The sequence below is a fragment of the Hyaena hyaena genome, unplaced genomic scaffold, assembly GCF_003009895.1.
Source record: "Hyaena hyaena isolate Hyena2069 unplaced genomic scaffold, ASM300989v1 scaffold_805, whole genome shotgun sequence".
NCBI classification, from domain to species: Eukaryota; Metazoa; Chordata; class Mammalia; order Carnivora; family Hyaenidae; genus Hyaena; species Hyaena hyaena.
Genome location: NW_024081439.1, coordinates 436,753 through 457,146, shown reverse-complemented (window position 1 = coordinate 457,146; position 20,394 = coordinate 436,753). Strand labels below are relative to the sequence as shown.

At 44.5% G+C, this 20,394-nt stretch overlaps 1 protein-coding gene across 2 annotated transcripts in view; it reads right to left on the bottom strand.

Moving 5' to 3' along the window:
* TGFB2 (transforming growth factor beta 2) overlaps positions 1 to 8,620 on the bottom strand; it is an 84,624-nt gene extending 76,004 nt beyond the window's left edge. For both annotated transcript variants that reach the window (XM_039219299.1, XM_039219300.1), the window contains exon 1: positions 6,905 to 8,620. In XM_039219299.1, coding sequence (XP_039075230.1) covers positions 6,905 to 7,250 — 346 coding nt within the window. In that variant the 5' untranslated portion in view covers positions 7,251 to 8,620. The remainder of the gene's footprint in view (positions 1 to 6,904) is intronic.
* Between the last annotated feature and the right edge of the window lie 11,774 nt (positions 8,621 to 20,394).

The following is a 20,394-nucleotide window of genomic DNA, read 5'->3' as shown; positions in this document are numbered from 1 at the left end:
GTATGAGGCATGTAGTGAGCAAACACAATGCACTAGTTTCTATGAGAGTTAGCTCCTATTCTGAGGCAATTTCCCAACCAGCGAAGAAGACAGATGGAATATAGCTACATTTTCCCAACGGCAAAAGAGAAGAGGCCGCTGTAGAGATGAGTTATCCGTCTTGTGAGGCTGCAGGGGATGAACTAATTCACAAATCAAAGGGTTTGACATCTGACTATAGCTCAAAAGCTGTTGAAAGGTGTTAAAAGATGGATCTCCAAGTGGAAGAAACAGCATAGACAAAGGCCCGGAGGCACAAAAATAAATGGCCCATTTGGGTAAAGGCAAAGAGGGTGCTGTGGCTGGAGTACACTTTTCATGCAGGGATTTAGCAAGACATGGGACTGAGCAAGGAGGGGCCAGACCCTGAAAGGTCTTGGATTCTATCTAAGAAATCCGAAATCTTGCCTAAGAAGCCTAAATTCTTAAGGCGTTCCTATCTGAAGACAGATAGCACTAGACATGGTGGATTACCAGCCCTTCCGGTCTTTGTTCCCCAGTCCCTTACGCAACAGAGGTCACCTAAAGACCGATCCAAGTGAACAAGGGACATCCATCCATGGAGTGGAACTTACACAAAGAAAAGAATGAAGGGAAGGTACCAGGCTGGCGGGAGGAGTTCCCAGAGCCTCACTTTTAATCACATTTTAATCTCTCTAAAATATCTCACAATTAATGGCATGTTAGAATTAACTGTCTGTGGTATTTCTTTCTTGGGGCCGCACAAAATAATGGCGCTTCTTAAAATCAATGTTGTTTGTGGGGCGCCTGGATGGCTTAGTCGGTTATGCGACCGACTTTTGCTTAGGTCATGATCTCGCGGTTCGTAGGTTCGAGCCCCGCGTCGGGCTCTGTGCTGACTGCCAGCTCAGAGCCTGGAGCCTCTTTCAGTCTATGACTCCCTCTCTCTGACCCTCCCCTGCTCACACTGTCTCTCTCTCTCCTAGAAATAAATAAAACATTAAAAAAATTATAAAATCAATGATGTTTGAGATTCAGTGAATTCAGAGCTGCTAAGAGGGCCTACTAAGTGCCGCACGCAGAGCTGGGCGCCTCCGTTCGCCCGTCGCCCTCCAACTTTAACAACCCCGGCACAGGTTCCTCTTCGTCAGTGAAGAAAGTGAGGCCTGGCAAAGTGAAGGCAACGGCCACACGCGCAGATATTCCAGAACAGCTTTAGAAGAAGGTAATGCAGGGACTGCGGAAAAGAGGTCAAAGGGCAGTTCTTTGCAGAGCCAAGGGCACCAGTCTGACCCAGGGCGCAAGGCGGCGACCACAGGGCATGCACTTCAACACCCGCTTCCGGATCTCAGACCAGATCTCAGACCTTGGAAAGGAAACAGACGACTCCCACCCCTCAAGGTGGATGTTGCAGCAGGATGCGAATTTCTCCTAAACAATTGACGAGGCTCGGCTTTCAGGCTCAGCAAACCCATCCAAGGATCTTCAGCGAGTTATGAAATTAAAAAATACCTGGAGAACGCTGAATTCCTAGGTTTGAAACTATCTTTGTTTAAAGAATATTAAAAAACAAAAGCGCACCATATGGTTTCAAAATGACAATGGAAACATTTGTTTATCTGGGCCAGAGGCACATTTCATCATGCTGTTCCAAATCTGCAAAGAGGAATACACCCTGAAGGAGAAAGGCTGCCTGCGCAGAGCGAGCACATCTGGCAAATCCAGATCCTCTCTCCAGGATCCGTCAGGACCGGAAATGCTACATCAAGACAGCTGAAGGGGCTGTTTTCAGAACTCCTTCTCGAAGCCTCTCGGCCCTTAGGCTCCTCACCTTGCAGCAGAGAGCGGGAAGGGGAGGGGGAGGGGCGGCGGGGGCGGAGTCAGACAGAGCCGCATCCGGGGGTCTCCCCGCACAACCCCCCAGGCCCGGGCTCCTCCACTGTTTCCCTAACCTTCTAAAAATGCAGCCTGAAGTGTGTTGTAATCTCTGGGCGAAGGCCTAAGAGTCAGTGACCTCCTCGGTGCTAACCCAGATTTGATGTGAGATCAACAGTGAGTCATTAGCCCTTTTTTTCGCGTCTCAGTTTCCTCTAGGAAAAATGACCTGTCATTCTTTCATATCTTCATATGAAAGATGCTCCGCCGACTAGGTTACATCAGCGTCTTCTCGCCAGGGGAAAGGCAGAATTTAGACAGTGCAGCTCCGTGAGTAGACCCCAGGGGTCGCTGTGGAGACACTGAGGGCTCCGGGTCCCTGGGCCAGGTTTAGAGGTCCCCACCTGTCCCTCTAGCTTAGCAAAGCCCGGCCTCCACGGGATGGGGGCGCCTCGGGAGAAGCTTGCAGAGAGCTGGTCTCACTTGGCAACAAGGACCGCCTAACTGCTTCAGCTATAAACAGCATCTTTCTTCCAGTCTTTGAAAAGTAAAAGAAGGAAAGGAGAGGAAATCCTGAAAGAATGTGACCTAAGTTAAATGGAACCACAAGTTAGGCACTACAGTTAACACAGGCAATCGTACAATTAAAGCTGCAGAAATTAAAGTTTGGTCAATCGTGTATTAATAACTCAATCGTGGTAGAAGTCAAAGGGTCAAATCTGCCTGTCTTTGATTTTTCTCTTTCTTTCTCACACCTCTGCACACACAGAATCCTAAAAAGTAAACTCCCTGAATATAAAGCAGAAATACTACTATGTTCCAGCAATTGCTAATATTGTCTTTCATTGGGCAACTGGGCAATAGTCCAGCAATCTGTATCGAGAAAGACGTGTCCATGAATAGAATCTTAAGTCCAAATTCACCAAAACCATAGGGCTCTTGGTATTCATTCTACATTCCATGATTTCACTTGGAAAATTACGGGGGGAAATAGACAAAGTGATTGTTTGTTATTAAATGTTCAACATTTGTGGGAAACAATCACAAAGGAAACCTCACTGTGATGTCTCGGGCTGTCGATTTGAGTTTATCTAATTCAGTACGATAGAATAAACCAACACAATTATTTACTTTCTTCAGTTGCCTCGGTTGGAGAATCTACTCTTCATGAGCATGAACTGCTGGTCTTCCTTGCAAGGAAAATCCGAGACACTTCCTCACTTCTTTTTGCTCTGTTTGGACTAACATCACATTTGCTGCTGCCTGAAGTTACTGATAGGTGGGGCAACATCATTATTTAGGCTAAATGAATGGGGAGTTTTGACGTCTTCAATTCAGGTGCTTGAAGATCATAATAATAGTGTGTATACCACACAAACTGGTCCAATACATACTCCCGCTTAATTAAGAGAGCTTTCTGATTATCTTTCTATTCAATGCTCTCATGTTAATGTCCTTTTGATCATTCAGTTATTTTATTTTTAGGATATTACTTTTAAAATGGTACTCCTAGCAGAACTGAATAACCCAAAATAACTAGCAGGCTTACTAGGGCTTCTCAACATGCACATTATTGACATTTGGGCCTGGACAATTGTTTGATGTGTGTGTGGTGGTGGTGGTGGTTGGGGGGACTCCGTCCTGAACATTTTAGGGTGGTTAGTTAGCAACAATCCCTGGCCTCTACCCAGTGAGTGCCAGAAGCACCCCTTCCCTACCAGTCATGACAACCCAAACTGTCTCTACACATTGCCGCAGGTGCCCGGGGAGGTGGGGGGAGGGCAAAATCACCCCCTGTTAGGACCCCAACACTGCCTAATTTGTGATGATGAAAAAAGTAAGAGGAAAGATAGAAAATGAAACTCTCTCCTTCTTTTCTTGATTGCCCAAGCCTCTACAGATTTTAACTGTCAATCACTTGGATTCTTATCCTAGTTAATGGAATCACCCCCCAAATTTCTAAAGCTTTGTGCAGTGTCTTTCAAGTCGATGTGCCCTGAACTTCAAATGGATTGTCAAGAGGACTAGATGTCCACTAATTCCCACTGGGTAAACTATCGGTAAACCTTAGCATAACTCCACTTTGAGCCTTAAACTAACAGCATGTGAGAAGATCAATATGAATAAATTCAAAACTAATCAGACCCCTTCTTTAAATGTTGACACAGTATTATTTATATCCCATAAATACCTTCTTGACTAAAATTCATACTAGGAGATTGGCACCTGGCCAGTTCTATTCATATTTACTATATTTATACAGTATGCTGGGCCAAGGATAATATTTAAAACAAAATATGCCTGAGGGCATATACAATATCTCTTATATTTTTACTTTTAAATCTCCACATTGCTAAAAATATTTAGTCTGAACTGTATAAAATGTCCCACAAAGGGCTATCAGCAATCTGTAATGATATATAGCTCATTGAGTATAATTAGAGCATATTTGTAATATTTGAGATGAAATCACTCCCTGAACACTACTAAGTTGGTGGTAAAAAAATGAACCAGTGATCTTTCCCATGCCTTCATCTCTGGGGCTTATGACCCTTGCCGGATTCGCTGCAAGAAATGACAGGCACACTCCTCCCCACAGCGACTTCGGTGACGCCCGAGTTAAAAGCTGGGTGGAAAGTCCTAAAGAGGGAAAGCTGGTATAGAAGCCAATGCTGTACTTTCAATTTGCTCTTTAAAAATATGGTGGAGTGATTTCTTCTTTTCTTCCTTTTTTTTGGAAGGCTTCACCATATTCCAGTATAACTAGAAAGTGCTGGAAAATCAGTTAACCTACTTTCTATAAAATTATTCACAGCCCTTGCACAGTAGTATCGAATCTGCTCTTAATATGGGTTTCTGCTCCGAAACGTCCACAGAAGGCTGTATTCTTTGTATGAAAACTGATAGGGGATTTATTTATTTATTTATACATACTGGACTTATCAGAGCTTTTAGTCTATTTGGTGGCCATAGGGGGGATGGAGAAGACAAGCCACAGATCTTCAGTGACATCCTCTGAAATCCCATCAAGCTGAGAATTTTTCCAATTTGGTGATCGTCATCATTCTGGATTGGATCATCTCCGCAATTCAGACTGAGATGTGCCAGAAAGCACAAAGAATCAGCACCCTCGGAGGTAACTTGCCCTCTCCATACCTGTCTGATGAGGCGGTGGAGATCTCCTGTCTGTTATAACAGGGCTGGCAATTCATTTGAACTTTCGCAGGGAAATACGGTTCAGAGTCTCTATAACCTCCCTACCCGCCTGCCCAAATACCAGCAGAACAGATAACACGTGCTCGAGAAAGCTCACTGACTCAACTTTCTGTTTGGTCTCAAGCGTTCTGGACCAATTACAGTGAACTTTCTTTCCTAATACCTCCTTGGCTCCACCCCAGGTAGAAAGCTTTACTTCCTGAGGGGAATAACCAGGGCGTAGGGATTTATCACCGAGGTCGGTGCCTAAGTACAATAATAAAACCATCCCACATCTGCTCTGCTCTTGAACAAGAAGTGGAGAAGCCGCAGCCCAAGAAAGGGGCCCAGGAAGGCTGGGGTTAGATACACGGGCTGACATTCTGAGACCCCAAGTACAAGACACGGGAAAAGTCGCAGAACTAGGACTTGTCAGACTAAAAAGAGATATTTATAGAGGGAAAGGACCACCCTGCGATTAGAGCCTCTAGGACAAAACTACTAAGATGGCCATATTATCTATTTAGGCAAGACACAGAGACTTTGTGAAGGCAGCCAGCAAGTATATAGGGCATGGAAAGGGGAGGAGAGAAATGGGCAACCAATGAAAAGTTTATGACTGGGGATTTGGAATACGAAAATGTAGAAGCTTTTTTTCTTTTTCTTCTTCCTGGTATTTAACCCTCTCAGGTATCACTGGAGGATGATGCTTCCTCTTTTTTTCTTTTTTTTCTCTTTCTTTCTTTCTTTTTTTTTTTTTCCTTAAGAACTTGGATATCACTCGCAGCTAACTGTCCTCATCCCTACCCAACCCCCCCCCCCAGGGCCTGCACGATCAATCACTTCCCTCCTGCTGCTACTGTATGCCAGCTGCCCTCCGAGAAGCCAGTTTAAAAAAAAAAAATCGGCTGTCTTCTGCTCTATGTGAGATGCAGGAACGCACCAGGGTTACTGCGAGGAAGCCCATGAGAGGGCAGGGAGCCGGGGGCTCGAGGGTTGGAAAGATCAAGGGTAAAGCCGGGAGGAAAACGACCTGCCCCACCAGCGGCCGGTCTGCAGACAGGTCTGAGTGGATTCTGGAAACTAACGCGGAGTAAAACCCTTTTCAACACCGTCAGAAACGAAGTCGTCCTTTCTACCCCTCCAGGTGAAACCAAAAGGACTCCCCTCGGGGGGCCTGTAAACACCCAGCTGCGGCCAACAGATGCAAGAGCCGAGGGCTCCGGGGTGTTTTTCGAGGGGTCTCCCAAATCGGGTTCTGTGTTGGCGATGCTGACATTTTTAGGGGCGTTAGAGACAATAGCGAAGGCTTGGGGGGGGAACCCGCTGATAGGTCGGCCCGGAAAGGGGCGCCTTCCGGAGAGGCTAGCTGTGAGCCACTTTTTTTTTTAACCCTTCGTGCGCCGGATCGGCGGGCTCCACGCCACCCGGAGCCAAAGAAAACAAGCCCACCGAGACCTCCCCGTTTAACCGTGCCCTGGGGAGCGCCTCCCGTTTGACTGGGAAGGGGGGGGGGGGGCTGACTCCTGGCTGGTGGCCGAGGAGAGACTTTCGGGGGCCAGAAGGGCAGAATCGCGCCTCGTTACAGGACCGAGGCGTTGGAGGGGGGGTGGGGAGGGAGAAATGGAGAAAATTAAGTCGAAAGTCGCCGACTGCAAGTCTAGCGTTCTCAGGCACACACGACTGGCAAGGAGGTGGGTGGGACGAAGGACGGGCGAGGGGGGAGCGCAGACGGGGACCCGGAGCGGGAAGGGCGAACCCTGGAGTCGTGGCGGCCCCGGGAGCCTCGGGCAGCGCTAAGCCTCGGGGAATGGAAGCGAAAAGCAGTACTTACTTTCCGAGGGGAAGAAGGGCGGCATGTCTATTTTGTACACCTCCTTGGCGTAGTACTCCTCGTCGCTCCGCTCGCGCTCGCAGGCGGCCGCCCTGCGGCTCGCCTTCTCCTGGAGCAAGTCCCTGGTGCTGTTGTAGATGGAGATCACCTCCGGGGGGACCTCCTCGGGCTCGGGATAGTCTTCCGGGGGGCTGGTGAGCTTCAGCTTGCTGAGGATCTGCCCGCGGATCGCCTCGATCCTCTTGCGCATGAACTGGTCCATGTCGAGCGTGCTGCAGGTAGACAGGCTGAGCGCGGCCGTGACCAGATGCAGGATCAGAAAAGCGCTCAGCACACAGTAGTGCATTTTTTTAAAGGTGGAAAAAGTAAAAAAAAAAAAAAAAAAAAAAAAGTAAAAAAATAAAAACCGAAGGGAGGAAAAAAAAAGAAACCGACAACTCTCAAGTACAGATCAGGTAGTTTTGTTTTTTTTTTTAATGCGAAACTTTTGCAAACAATCGAGAGTCAACGTCCAATAGAAAAAGGTATCTTGCTTGAGTTCCTTTAAAAAGAAAATGCAGGTCGTTCCAAAAGTGGAAATATTAACACACGGTGGGCAGGGAGAACCCTAACTTGGGGGAGTAAGAAAAAGTTTTCTTGGAGCGACGAAATGGGGGGTGGAAAAAAGACGAGTGGCTATTAGGCAGGAATAAATTTAAGAGGAGGCAACGGAGTTCAGTGTGTCAGTTTCGGGCGCGGAGTGGCGGATCTGAACTCGGCTCCTGCGGCCAAAAGGGAAGAGATGAAAAGGCCCCGGGGCTGGCAGCCGGCGCGCTGGCGGGAGGGGCGCCGGGAGCGCGGTGCGGGGGGCCGCCGAGGCCGGCCGGGCGGTGATTTAGGTATTTAAAGAAGGAGCGGTCGGGCCCTGCCTTCCACTGCGGCGCTGAGAGCAGGAGCGGCCGCGGCTCCGGAGCGGAGAGCGCACACGTGTGTGAGTGTGTGAGTGTGTGAGCGAGAGTGTGCGCGCGCGCGCGTGTGCGCGCGCTGGGGGCGAGCCCGGCGCGCCGCGGGCAGGCGGGTGCGCTCCGCACGGCGCTCGGCGCCCGGCCGGGTCCTGCGCGGGCGGCGGCGGTCCTGCTCCGGGGCTGCTCCCGGAGCTGCGCGCGGTGGCCGACACCCCGGCCGGCGCGCGCCGACCCGCCCGGCTACTCCACGTCGTGCGGCCGCTCGCAGACGCGTCCGGCGTCCGGCGTCCGGCGCGCTCCTTCGCCCGCTCCGCCTTCTCCTCTCGCGGCGGACGCCGACCCCCCGCCGCCGCCGGCAGCTCCGGGGGCGCGCTGACTAGGGGGTGTTATTCCTTACGGGGGCTGCGCGGGGAGGGGGGGGGTCCCTTGGACTCCCTCCCTTCCCCACCCTCTCCTGGGTGCTCGCCCTCTCGGACTCTCTCGCTGCGGGTAGGTGGGCCCTTGGCACCCTGAAATAGACCCTGCGCTTCTCCGTTGTGCAGCCAGGCAGCTGCTCACTGTCCCGAAGGGCTCCCTGGACCGTTATACTACGTCCTCCATCCCTGTCCCCATGTCTCCGTCACTGCGCTCCCGCTCTTCTCTCGATTCCTCTCTGTGCCCCTCGCTCTCCGTCTCTGCTTCTCTCTCCCTCTGCCTCTCTCTGCCTCTCTCTGTCTCTCTCTCTCTCGGTCTCCCTCGTCGGGAGCTTCGGGAGCTCCCCTCGGAGCGAACCTTCTGCTGCCAGCAGATAACATCACGATCTTGCCTGGGAGGAGAGATTTATAAGTTCTCCCTGAACCACGTGTTTGCCTTCAACAAAGTGACGTGCTAGGATTACAGTCAGAAGTCCGCTCGTTTACGGAGACCACGAGCTCTCCCCGCAGCGTTGAGGGGGTGTGGAAATGAGGACGGCTGTGGGCAGGGGAGGGAGGAGGTGGAGTGTGCGCACCGACAACAGTGATTTATGGTATTTACTTTATATAGTCATTTTTGGACCCGTCTGTTGAAGGACAAGCTATCAAGCCTCTCGTTTTTACTCAGCGTGGCTCACTCACAGCCTCCCAAAGCGAATCACTTGCTCCAGAATGGCTCACCTCCCATATTGTGTACACACACACACACACACACACACACACACACACACACACACATTCTCTCTCAGCAAATGAGCATCGGTTTACTCCGGATTCACCCAGCCCTGAGACCTGCTTCCAATCTAAGATTCACTTCCTCTTATTTTAGTGGAATTATTTTCTGAGATTCCACCCGACTATTGTTAGTGCCTCTATCCTAAAGCTTATCTTATTATGGTTTGCTGTTTACTGTGTAGTCCTTCATTTGACAGTTAATTGCTGAAAGCATGAAAACAGAGCTCCATCTTTTAAATCTAGAGAATGAAGTCCATTTACTTGTTTCATTCTTTAAATGAATGGATGTGTATCTTCTTACTTGGCTGCCCCCACCACCTCTCGCCATGGCTCAGTCTTCACCATCTTCCAGCTAGACATGAATAACCACCTTCATTCTTTCCATAGCAGACACCCAGGAAGCTGGAATCGTAAAGTGTTTGATGTCTACTGATACGCACTACACATAACTTGACATTTTCTACTTCAGTCTAGTCTCAGATGAGTCCAAGAACGATTCTTGCCACTGTTCACTTTTCCCTTTGTCTTTTATTTTATCTTTAGTTACTCAAAGTCAACATTTTCATTTCATCATGACTGTGGCCATACTGCCTAGCAGATGATTTCAACTGGAAACTCTGTTGGGTTTTCCCCCAAACTTAAATCCCTCGTTCAGATGTTTCTTTCATAATAGAGAGGTCACAAGGAAGTTTAACTTCAGGAATTTACATGGGGATGGGGCCCATATCATGTGTAAATAAAGCTTTGAATAAATAGTCATAATAATAGCGGGCACGTACTACCCTTAGATAGGGAGATGTGTATATATGGTCATTTAATCTTTACAACAACCCTAGAAAGTAAGTATTATAATTGTCTTTATTTTGCAAATGAGGGTACTGGGGTACAGAGAGATTAAGTACCTGGTTCAAGAGCATAGTAGTATGTGGTCCAGGTCGATTTTACAGCCAGGATCCATTGTTTACGTCCTTACCCACTGTAGACTTCTAAGATGCCCTGGGTAGATGGGTACCAGGGTATGTCTGACAAACAAGGATTCCATAGTGAAGTCAGTTTGGGAGATACGTGGGTCCCCACTGCCTCTTGCAGATTCACCAGCCCCATCATCATGTTTAAGGTTCTGAGAATCTTGCAAGGGGAAAAAAAAAAAAACCAAGAAACCCCAAAACTGTTGTGCTCTTTTAATCTAGCATATTTTGAACTCCTTTGAACATGGAATTATTTACCTATGAGGACACATCGGAAAACTCTGAAATAAAGAGACCGTTCCAATCCACTTCTAAACACTTCTGAAAATTATGTATAAATCAGCATTAGCAGTTTCCTCTCCTTGAGGCCAGTTTCAAATCGAAGCAGCTTGAAAAGACTTGGACAACCAGCTGCCATTCCAATAGCCCAAGCAAAATATAATCCAGAGGAGCTACCGTGGGGCTAGCTGCTCGCCCCTTGAGTTCAGTTTGAGAACAGCAATAGTCTAGCTGTACACGAAGGGGGAAAGTGAAAATTCACATATTGAGGCAATTCTATTTTTTTAATGTTTTATTTATTTCTGAGAGAGAGAGAGAGAGAGAGAGAGAGAGAGAGAGACTGCCTGAGCTGGGGAGGTAAGAGAGAGAGGGAGACACAGAATCTGAAGCAGGCTCCAGGCTCTGAGCTAGCTGTCAGCACAGAGCCTGACACAGGGCTTGAACCCACAAACCATGAGATCATGGTCTGAGCTGAAGTCAAAGTCAGCAGCTTAACTGACTGAGCCCCCCAGAGGCCCCTATTGAGGCAATTCTAGAAAGTAGAGCAGGCCTTGCAAACAGTTATAAGAGACTGAAGACGTTGCCTTGGGGTATGGCTGCTTACCTCCTTCACTCATACTTCCCCTGCAAATCAGGGAGACTACCTTCTTGGTATAGACACAAACTCACCAGAGGTTAAGTGGATTCAGATTAGAGTGTGGTTGGATTAGCAAAAGTCCACCTACATTACTTCTAGGAAGACAATGTACGCCATAAATACTTCTGACAGCCCTTCCCAACAAAAACATACACATTTAGGTCCACAGTACCTTGTTGAGCACTTATTGCTAACTTAAAAACGCTTTGGACCGCTGGCCTATTCATAATAGACTACTTTTAATTTCCGCCAAAACCCAGGAAGGTAGTAATTTCCATGCCCATGGTGACATGTGGAATGGAGAAGTGTAGCATCTTGAGGTATCAGGAGACCAATCCCTCTCTCAGGTAGAAACCCTTTGAAGATGTAACAGGTTAACTAACACTGTAAGAGATGCCTCCCTGAGAACCATCAGTGGCTCCTTTCTTCTATTAAATAACTCATTTGGAGCCTTTTCATCTCTATATTCAAGAAGTAAACATTCACTAAATTTACTGAGCTCTTATTATGTGGTAGGGACCTTAGTCTTCACGGTTAAAAGAGTGTTTAACCCATCTAGATCATCTTGATTACCTCAAAATGGCATTTAACCTACATAAACGGGTAGGCTCCAGAGTCAAGTTTTCACGAGTTCACGTTTCTGCCACTTTCTAGTTTTGTGATCCTGGCCAAGTTACCCAGATACTGGGTTAGTTTCTTCATCTGTGAAATGGGGAGAATGCATAGGACCCACAGGATTACTGAGGATTAAGTTCCACAAGGTACACAAAAGAGTTCCAGCAAACCTGGCACTTAGTATGTGTTCATTAAATGACCCACCATTTCCATATCCTGTCACATCTTCATTTTTATCCGAGAGTGTCTAATAAAACACGTGTGGCCTCTACTCTTTCTCAGATATATATAGAATGAAAAAGCCAGGGAAGACGCTAGCAAGACTTTGCTTCATGGTTACGCCTCTGAGGAGTTTTGGTAAATCCATTCCCACCCAGGTGTTTTAAACATTATGGTATTTTGCTCCCATTAATCTTAGGAAGAAAGGACAAGAAAATACACTTCAGGTGAATAGAACTCTTAACTTACTGAAGTCCAGTTAGGTTGAAATTCAAGATTAAGGTCTCTTATTATTTACCAACCTAAAATGGACTCCTTTGTTTTCCAGAACAGAGGGGCTGTCTCAACCACTAGCCCTTCTCTGCTCATTAATGGGTCCATTTACTTATGTCATGTGGAATTCCTACAAGATGCTAAACAAATGTTTGATATCAAAACTACTCATCTCTGTCCAGGGTTTTACCCTGTGGGATCAGAGGCAAGAGTTTATGATGTCATAGGTCCTTCCTGACTCTAATGAAAGAATAGCTTCATTGGCAACAACTTAGAAAACTTCCCACAAAGGTTTCAAGTATTAAAAACCAGGAGATAGAGAAAAGAAATCTACAGAACTACTGTGATTGATTACATTTTCTTCCAAATAGTGATACCGGCCAAATGCAAAATAACCCTGGAGTGTGAAAATATTAAGCCCTTTTTGGTTCTTCTAATTTTATATTCGATGCAATTCAGAAACACTGGTCTGTAAAAGTCTTTGTCTAGTGTTCCGTGTGCATTTCTAGAAGTAAACCAATTTCTGCTCTCAGAATAACGAAGTGGAAAGGTTAGTGATTTCCCCAATTTTTATCTCCATGTTGTAGCTGCAGGTTAATCTAAGACAAAGTGATAAGGGCAAAGGAGGGAACACTGGGCAGCAAGAAGAAAGACTGAAAGCGAAGATCAGAGGTGGTAAGAGATAAAGGGATAAACTCAAGAGATAGGGGCGAGACAAAAACAGCACAGCAGAGATAAACACCCTTTAATGATACACTGTGGGAACATTTGTCTTACCCTCCGGAATTATGGTTAGTTGATGGATTACTGCATTGGCTTTTGGACACTTGTATCTCTATAGGTCACCCCATTTCTGCTCTGTGACAGCTCCAGCAGAAGTCTCTCTCAGGGAGGCTGTCTCTCAGTGGCCTGGGCTTTGTCAGCCCCAAGGTCTACTGAAATCTGGTTTGTTTCTGGTGAAGTTCATCCACTAAAATAGCAGTTAGGGACTGATAGAAAGAAATGGACGTTCCGGGACACTTGTCACAGAGCACAGAATGGATACCTGCTCAATAAACTGCTAGTGTTGTTACAAAGAAGCCAGCAGTGAGATTGTCCTTAAGGCTGCGTTTGCTACTGAAGCTTACAGAGTGTCCACGACTCCCCTCACCCACCACCCTACTGGGGAGAGAGGCAGAGAGAGAAGTATTTCAACAAAGCACAAATAAAAACGAAAGAGGAGTAGGGAAAAAAAGCAGGCACACGATGCAGACGAGATTAAGTTCTCATAATTAAAAAACATGAGTATCACAATGTAAAGTGGAATTTCTATTTTCCAAGATATGTCCTCTTCTTAATGAATTTGTCATCATCTCGGAGGGTATCACCGTGTGAAATTCTGAATGTGTATGTTTTCATGAGCAAAGTTACCAACCTATGTCTCAGACAACCTCATCTTTCTGTTGCCTCGATTATCCTGCTACTAAAAAATGAAAACAACAGTAAAAAATCAACAAAGCAGAGTGGTTGCACATAAAAAGAAAACCTGGAGGCAGCTTTCATGTTAGAAGGGAAAACTAGTGAATAATTATTTTAAGAAGCAAATGATAAGTATACTCAACAAATATTTTAGAAAGCAACATTATGTGAGTGGCTACAATCTGTAAAACTGAAGACTCATGGCTACAAACTTCCCCTGATGTTTGAGTCTCAGAAGAGAGCTCCTCCAATGGGGGTGACTGAATCATTTATAACACAAGGCTGAGCACTTTATCAAGAGTGAAGAGGACACTATTCCTAAGTACATGAAGACAAACAGGGTAAACCAGAACCATACCAGAGAGTCACTCGATTTTGAAATGAAGCCACTTGAAAATCTGAATCTGTAACATCAGCTAGACATTCACCGGTTACAGCAGTGATCTATTGTGCACATTTCCAAGTCTTTTAGTTTATATCTGTGCTTCAGATTCCAATCATCACTATCAGAGCTTAAATTTGAAAAGGCTTCCTTGCACAGCTTTAGCACTTATATAAGCCTGCACCACCCTGGACTTCAGCCCCTAAGAGGTGTGTGGTCAAGATGCTTTCAAGCTCCATGAAAGCCAGTCTCCCAATGGAAAGGAAGAAGACAGTAATAATTGGGATTAAGGAGCATTTCATGTATTCTGTCCAAAAATTGGTTTTTGAATTTTGGAAAATGAACAATCCATAAAAGAATTTGAAAAGGGAAAATGAATTCTGTCCTCTTAGTTTAGTGTGTGGAAAAAAAGAACAGAATGTTTCTGCTTGTTATCTGGTGCTTCTGGGTCACCTAAAACTTTTTTACATGTTGATCTCCCATGTTTTAATAAACACTAATAGCTTCATAAAAACAGGATTTCACTTAATTAAAAGAGTGGTTTCCTGTGAACTTGAAAATTTTTGTGATGGAAATTCCTACAATTTCTGCTTTCTCCTTAGACTATTTCAGTTATGCCTATGCGCCCCTTTAAGTACAAAGGCAGTATCTCTACAGCTTCTATCAATGGCAAGGTACTTACCATAAACCAAAGAAATACATTTCGACAATGGGTATGTGTTATGACTTTATAATACACAGAGTGGACCTTAGTTGCCTGGTCAGTACAGATAAGGTTTTCAGTCTTGCTTCTTTCAGAAGCCATCATCTTTTAATGTTCATTAAGGTTATTAAAGAACAATTGCAATTTGAGGAGTTGTAAAAAATAAATCTAATCAATGCCACGGTTGTATCCACTGTTCAGAAACTAGCCACTCATCTGGTTGTAGGGAAAAAGAAATGTGTATCAATCAGTTAATTCAATGATAGCCTAAATCATGCCACCTAGAGGAGAGCAGTGATATTTCTCATAATTTACTATTTGGAGAAAATCAACAGGCTCAATCTTGAGTGTTTTCATCACAGCTTGTTAAACAATCATACAATTATCATTTTTCTGTAACATCTTTTAAAGAAACCTGTCAACGGTTTCCCCTCAAGAATATTTCCCACTGATTTGTTGTTTCATTTCCACAGGGAAAACACTACATACGAAAACTACAGCACAAAAAACTGAAAGTCACAACTTGACATATTGAAAATATACATGTTTAGAAAAGATCCTGGGTCATTAACAACGGAACTTCCTTAATTCTAGTTACCTCCCAGCCGGTGATATTCTCAGCTTAAACCTAGTCTTCATTTATAAAGCATAATTTAAATATCTACATTCGTAAGAGCAAAAATGTCAGCACTTACATTTTTATGAATCATCGAGTGTCATTAAGTAATAAACAGAAGCATCTGGGCCATCTACTGTATCTTGGTAATGAAAGGAGCAGCCGTCATGTACTAAAAGACAAAACTTCTGGATGGTAATCCATTAGTAACAGCAGTTCCATTTTGCAGGATCTGGGTAATTAAAACGTTTCAATTACCAGATATACTCAAGACCTAAAGTAAATGATCCAATAGTACATTGTATGGTTAACTGGTGAACCGACAAAATGAAGCTTGAGAGGACAGGTGTTACTGTCAACTCTAAATTGCCACTTCCAGGAAGATTTTCACTTTTTTTTTTCTTTCTTAAGATTTTCACTTTTTGATACTTGTTATCCACTTGCTACCCTCTTCAGGCCAAAGGTTTGAGTCCTAAGTAAATGAGACTAAAAAATACAACATGTCTATTTAGTTTTTCGGAGCAAAGTTGGATTTCTAGAATCTCACTGTCTATGGGACACTAATACCATCTAAAATGTGAAGAATCACTGTCGTGGACAGCACCTCTGTTGATTCGAGTGTGGACTTGACTGTATTTATTGGCTGTGTGACCTTCCCTGTTCCCTCAGCTGTTTATTGGGGACAGTAACAGCACCTAAAGGCATTATAAAACACTCAGTCGCATCAGGCATATGATAATTTTTGTATAAATGTTTGTTATTGTTTATTCTGTTCCAACCTAAACTTGAAGGATGGAACTATCAAAATAAAATGGTTGAGCGTGAAGAGGCAACATTTCAAAATAAATCAAGGAAATATTCTCATTTCAAAATAAATTTTTATTAATCAAGAGACACAAAGTGACACATGAGGCGACAAGAATCACATTTTTTTATGTTCAAAGCCAGGTAACTATTAAAATTCAAAAGAAAAAACAGGATTCTAGCAAGCAGGACTCTTGATATAGTCATCTTTGCACTTCTCCCTATCAACCCTTAGAAGGTCCTGGATAAGACGGTATTTTTATGTTTCAGTTCTGGAACAGGCTAAGTAGGCAAAAAATGTTTTAATATCTCATTAAACATCAGGATCTTTTTACTCCGTGGGAGACTTGTCTTTCAAACTGTCAAAATTATCTTTACAAAAGATGTATTCTTATATTCATCTAATGAAATTTTGGCATTAGAAAAAACTTACTTATCCTACCCATGTTTTTAATCTTACCTTTTCAGTTACCGTATTACTGATGCATGTGTTTTCATCGGTGTTCAGAGACATCATTCTAAATGGTAGCAGAAACGGAGAAGTACCAAAACGTATGTACATGATCTCTTATCACTGAACCTGTGTGGGTTGTCCAAAATTTCTTGCCATTTAAAACAATGCTATAGGGGTTGCCTGGGTGGCTGAGTCAGTTAAGCATTCAACTCCTGGCTTTGGCTCAGGTCATGATCTTGCAGTTTGTGAATCTGAGAGCCACATCGGGCATATTGGGCTTTGTGCTGACAGTGCAGAGTCTGCTTGGGATTCTGGCTCCTCAGCCCCTCTCTGCTCCTCTGCTGCTTGCTTGCTCCCGCTCTCAAAGTAAATAAACTGAAAAAAAAAATTAAAAAAATAACAATGCTGTAATACTGTTCACACACCATTTTTATCATCAGGATTTTTTCCTGAGTAGGGTTTCTAGAAGTAGAATTAGGATTCCTGAGTCTCAATATGTATCTCCTATCTGGGGACTCTTTATCTAGAAGAGAAGCATTTACAATTACATAGATCAGAAATGAATGACAAGTCTACATGCACATAACAGACCCTCCCTACTCCCCAGCAGGCACTGTGCTACGTACGTTATTCCAATCCTCGTATGAACAAGTGTCTCCCAATGGCTTTTATATGCTAGTGATATATCATTTCACCTATCAAGTGTCCTTGTTAGAACCAAAATATGGCAGTCGGGTGTCACATGATCTAGTTATTACTAATGCTTGTAGAGATAGTATCACCTTGAATCTTTTGACCTATGAGCTTGTGAATCAATGATACATTTAAGAGAGCCCAGTGCTCTTGGACAAAGACAAATATTATATAGAAATGGCCCTGATGTTAGGCTTGGTGCTATGCAGTATTTGGGGGGACTGCTGTGTCTGGCTGCCTTGCTGGTGTTTTGAGAGCGGAGGTCAATCCACTGTTTATGTCCACTCCATGGGAGGGGACACATTTTAACCTCAGATTGAAGTCTGGTTCTGTGAGCGCAAAGAAGCAACTGTCTGGTCGCCTGAGGGTGAATCAACAGCTGCGAGGCCACCCACGCTAAGGACACAGCTCTCAGCTGTCTCTCCATTCAGAGTCCCAGTTGATCCTGACCCCATACAGATCTGGTGCTCTTGCTTTGATGTTTATGAACCGATTGCATTTAAAATGCAGGATAATGATTCAGGGGTTAGAGAAACTGTTATTTATACAAATGTGGTTAACACCTCATCATTTTAAACTGGCCGTGCTAATAATGCTCATTGCGCTCTGTTTTCTGTTTTTCTGCCCAAATCTGCAATCTGCATTTGCTCTGGCAGGATGTCGGGTGTGTGCTGGGAGAGACTGGAACCAGACGAGTCCAGGGCCCTGCACGTCGTCAGGGAGCTTCCTCGCCGAGAAGTTATCTGGGACCTGTGGATCCGGCCGGCCTCCAGATGTCCCTTCTCCTGTAGCAGACACCTATTCTCTTAGAGAAGCAATATGATTTAATTGGTGTACTCATTCCGAAAGCTGCAGATGATTACACTAAAAAAACAGTCAAACGCTGTTTGTTATTAACAGTGGCCTCACATCTGTGGACAATACTTACCTGAGAAATAGTGCAATTGTAAAGCAACTTAAAATATCTTCTTCAGGGGCGCCTGGGTGGCTTAGTCGGTTAAGTGTCCGACTTTCGCTTAGGTCATGATCTCGCGGTTCGTGGGTTCGAGCCCCGCGTCGGGCTCTGTGCTGACTGCCAGCTCGGAGCCTGGAGCCTGTTTCAGAGTCTGTGACTCCCTCTCTCTCTGACCCTCCCCTGCTCACGCTGTCTCTCTCTCTCTCTCTCTCCTAGAAATAAATAAAACATTAAAAAAATTAAAAAAAAAATATCTTCTTCAAAATACAAATAGGGAAAAAAAAGAAACTGACAAGAATTCAATCAATAAAATGACACCATTATTTGTATGTACTTAAATTGTATGCATAAAAGTTTGTCAGAACTCGTACTCATGGTTTCAAAGATTACTGATACTATCAGACTAAATATATGCTCTGTAACTTTATTTTTCTTTAGACCTTGACTAGCCACACATAGCCATTAAAATTTAAAGTAATTAATGAGGTGCCTGGGTGGTTCAGTGGGTTGAGAGTCTGACTGGCTCAGGTCATGATCTCATGGCTCATGAGTTCGAGCCCTGTGTCAGGCTCTGTGCTGACAGCTCAGCCTGGAGCCTGCTTCGGATTCTGTGCCTCCCTCACTCTCCGCCCCTCCCCTGCTCATGCTCTGTCTCTCTCTCTCTCTCAAAAACAAATGAACATTAAAAAGAAATTCTAATATAAAGTAATTAAGTAAAATTTAAAACTGTTCTTTGTATCACTAGTGACATTTGAAATACTCTGTAACCACTTAAGCTACTATATTGGATAGTGGAGATTTAACATATTTCTAGCATCACAACACTTCTATTGGACTGTTGTACTGACTTGAACACTGAAATTACAAGGGATTATGTTCACTTCTTTAACACACCTGCTTGCTTACATCCTTGGTTGTAAATGCTACTTACAAAGAGCATTTTAGCAGAAAGCTCAATGTGAACCCCTGCCTTTGGAGGGAGGGGCAAAAAAGAGGGAAGAGGTGAGCAGTCTGGACTAGTGATTCTTGACAAAACATGTTTTGTGACTATCTCTGAAGACCGCTCGTGAGCACAAAAGGTTCATCACACACCTAGATAAAAAGCCCTACAATGTAACTCCCTGAAATTATGCTTATAGGCTAGATGAAAAATCTTTACTGTGGTTCTCTAAGGTAGCAAGCACTCTTTAGAAAATCTAAAAGTATTTAAGAGGCATTAGATGTTACCTTCCATCTGTAAAATTCTGATTAGATTCATTGCAACTTAGTATTTTCTCACTCCTCTAAATGTCTTATCATGAACCTCGAAGACCATTCATTCTACTTCCAAATCTGTCCCTGGGCCCTCTGGACTAATATGCCTAAGCAGGCGTCAGGAGAAGCTCACCCAGTCAAAGGGTCACCAGGCCTACCTTTGCAGCAACAGTCACTGAGATTCATCCATCCACCTGGCAAAATTCAGACTCCTGTTTTCTTGGGGATAAAAAGAGAGAGCTTTTTGTAGGCAAGGAATAGTCCTCCCTCCTGTTTCCAAAATTTGTTCTTACTGCAAGTTCACCTCAAATAGTCCTCATATTCCTATCTGCGGGGCTTAACAGTCTCTCTACCTATCACTAGCATATCGAACGGAGACGCAGATGTCACAACTTTCTAGTTGTTTTACATTTAAGACAAGAAACAATGGTAGAATTATTCTACAACTAAGTTAAAAATGTACAATTTGCTATTTTACACACAGCTACGGATTGAAGATGTGTCTTCCCAAATTCATATACTAAAGCCCTAATCCCCAATGTAATGGTATTTGGAGGTGGAGCCCTTTGGAAGGTAATTAGGTCACGAGGGATTAATCTATGGGATTAGAGCCCTTATAAAAGAGACTGAGAAAAGAGGATCTCTCGCCTTCCCAAGCGAAGACACTGAAAGAGGCCAGCCGCCTATAAACCAGAGAGGATTCTCACCAGACATCAAATCTGCTGGCACCTCAATCATGGGGCTTCCCACCCTACAGAACAACGGGAAATAAATGTTCTTTGTCTTAGCCACCCAGTCTGATATTCTGGTCGAGTAACCTAGGCTAAGACAGACACATAAAGAGAGACACACATTCTTGTTCCAGAGTGCCTGCGTGGCTCAGTCAGTTGGGTGTCCAACGCTTGACTTTGGCTTAAGTCATGATCTCATGGTTTGTGGGTTTGAGCCCCACGTGGGGTTTCACTGACAATGCAGAACCTGCTTGGGATTCTCTCCTCTCCGTCTCTCTCAAATAAATAAACTTAAAACAATTACAAAGGTCCAAAATG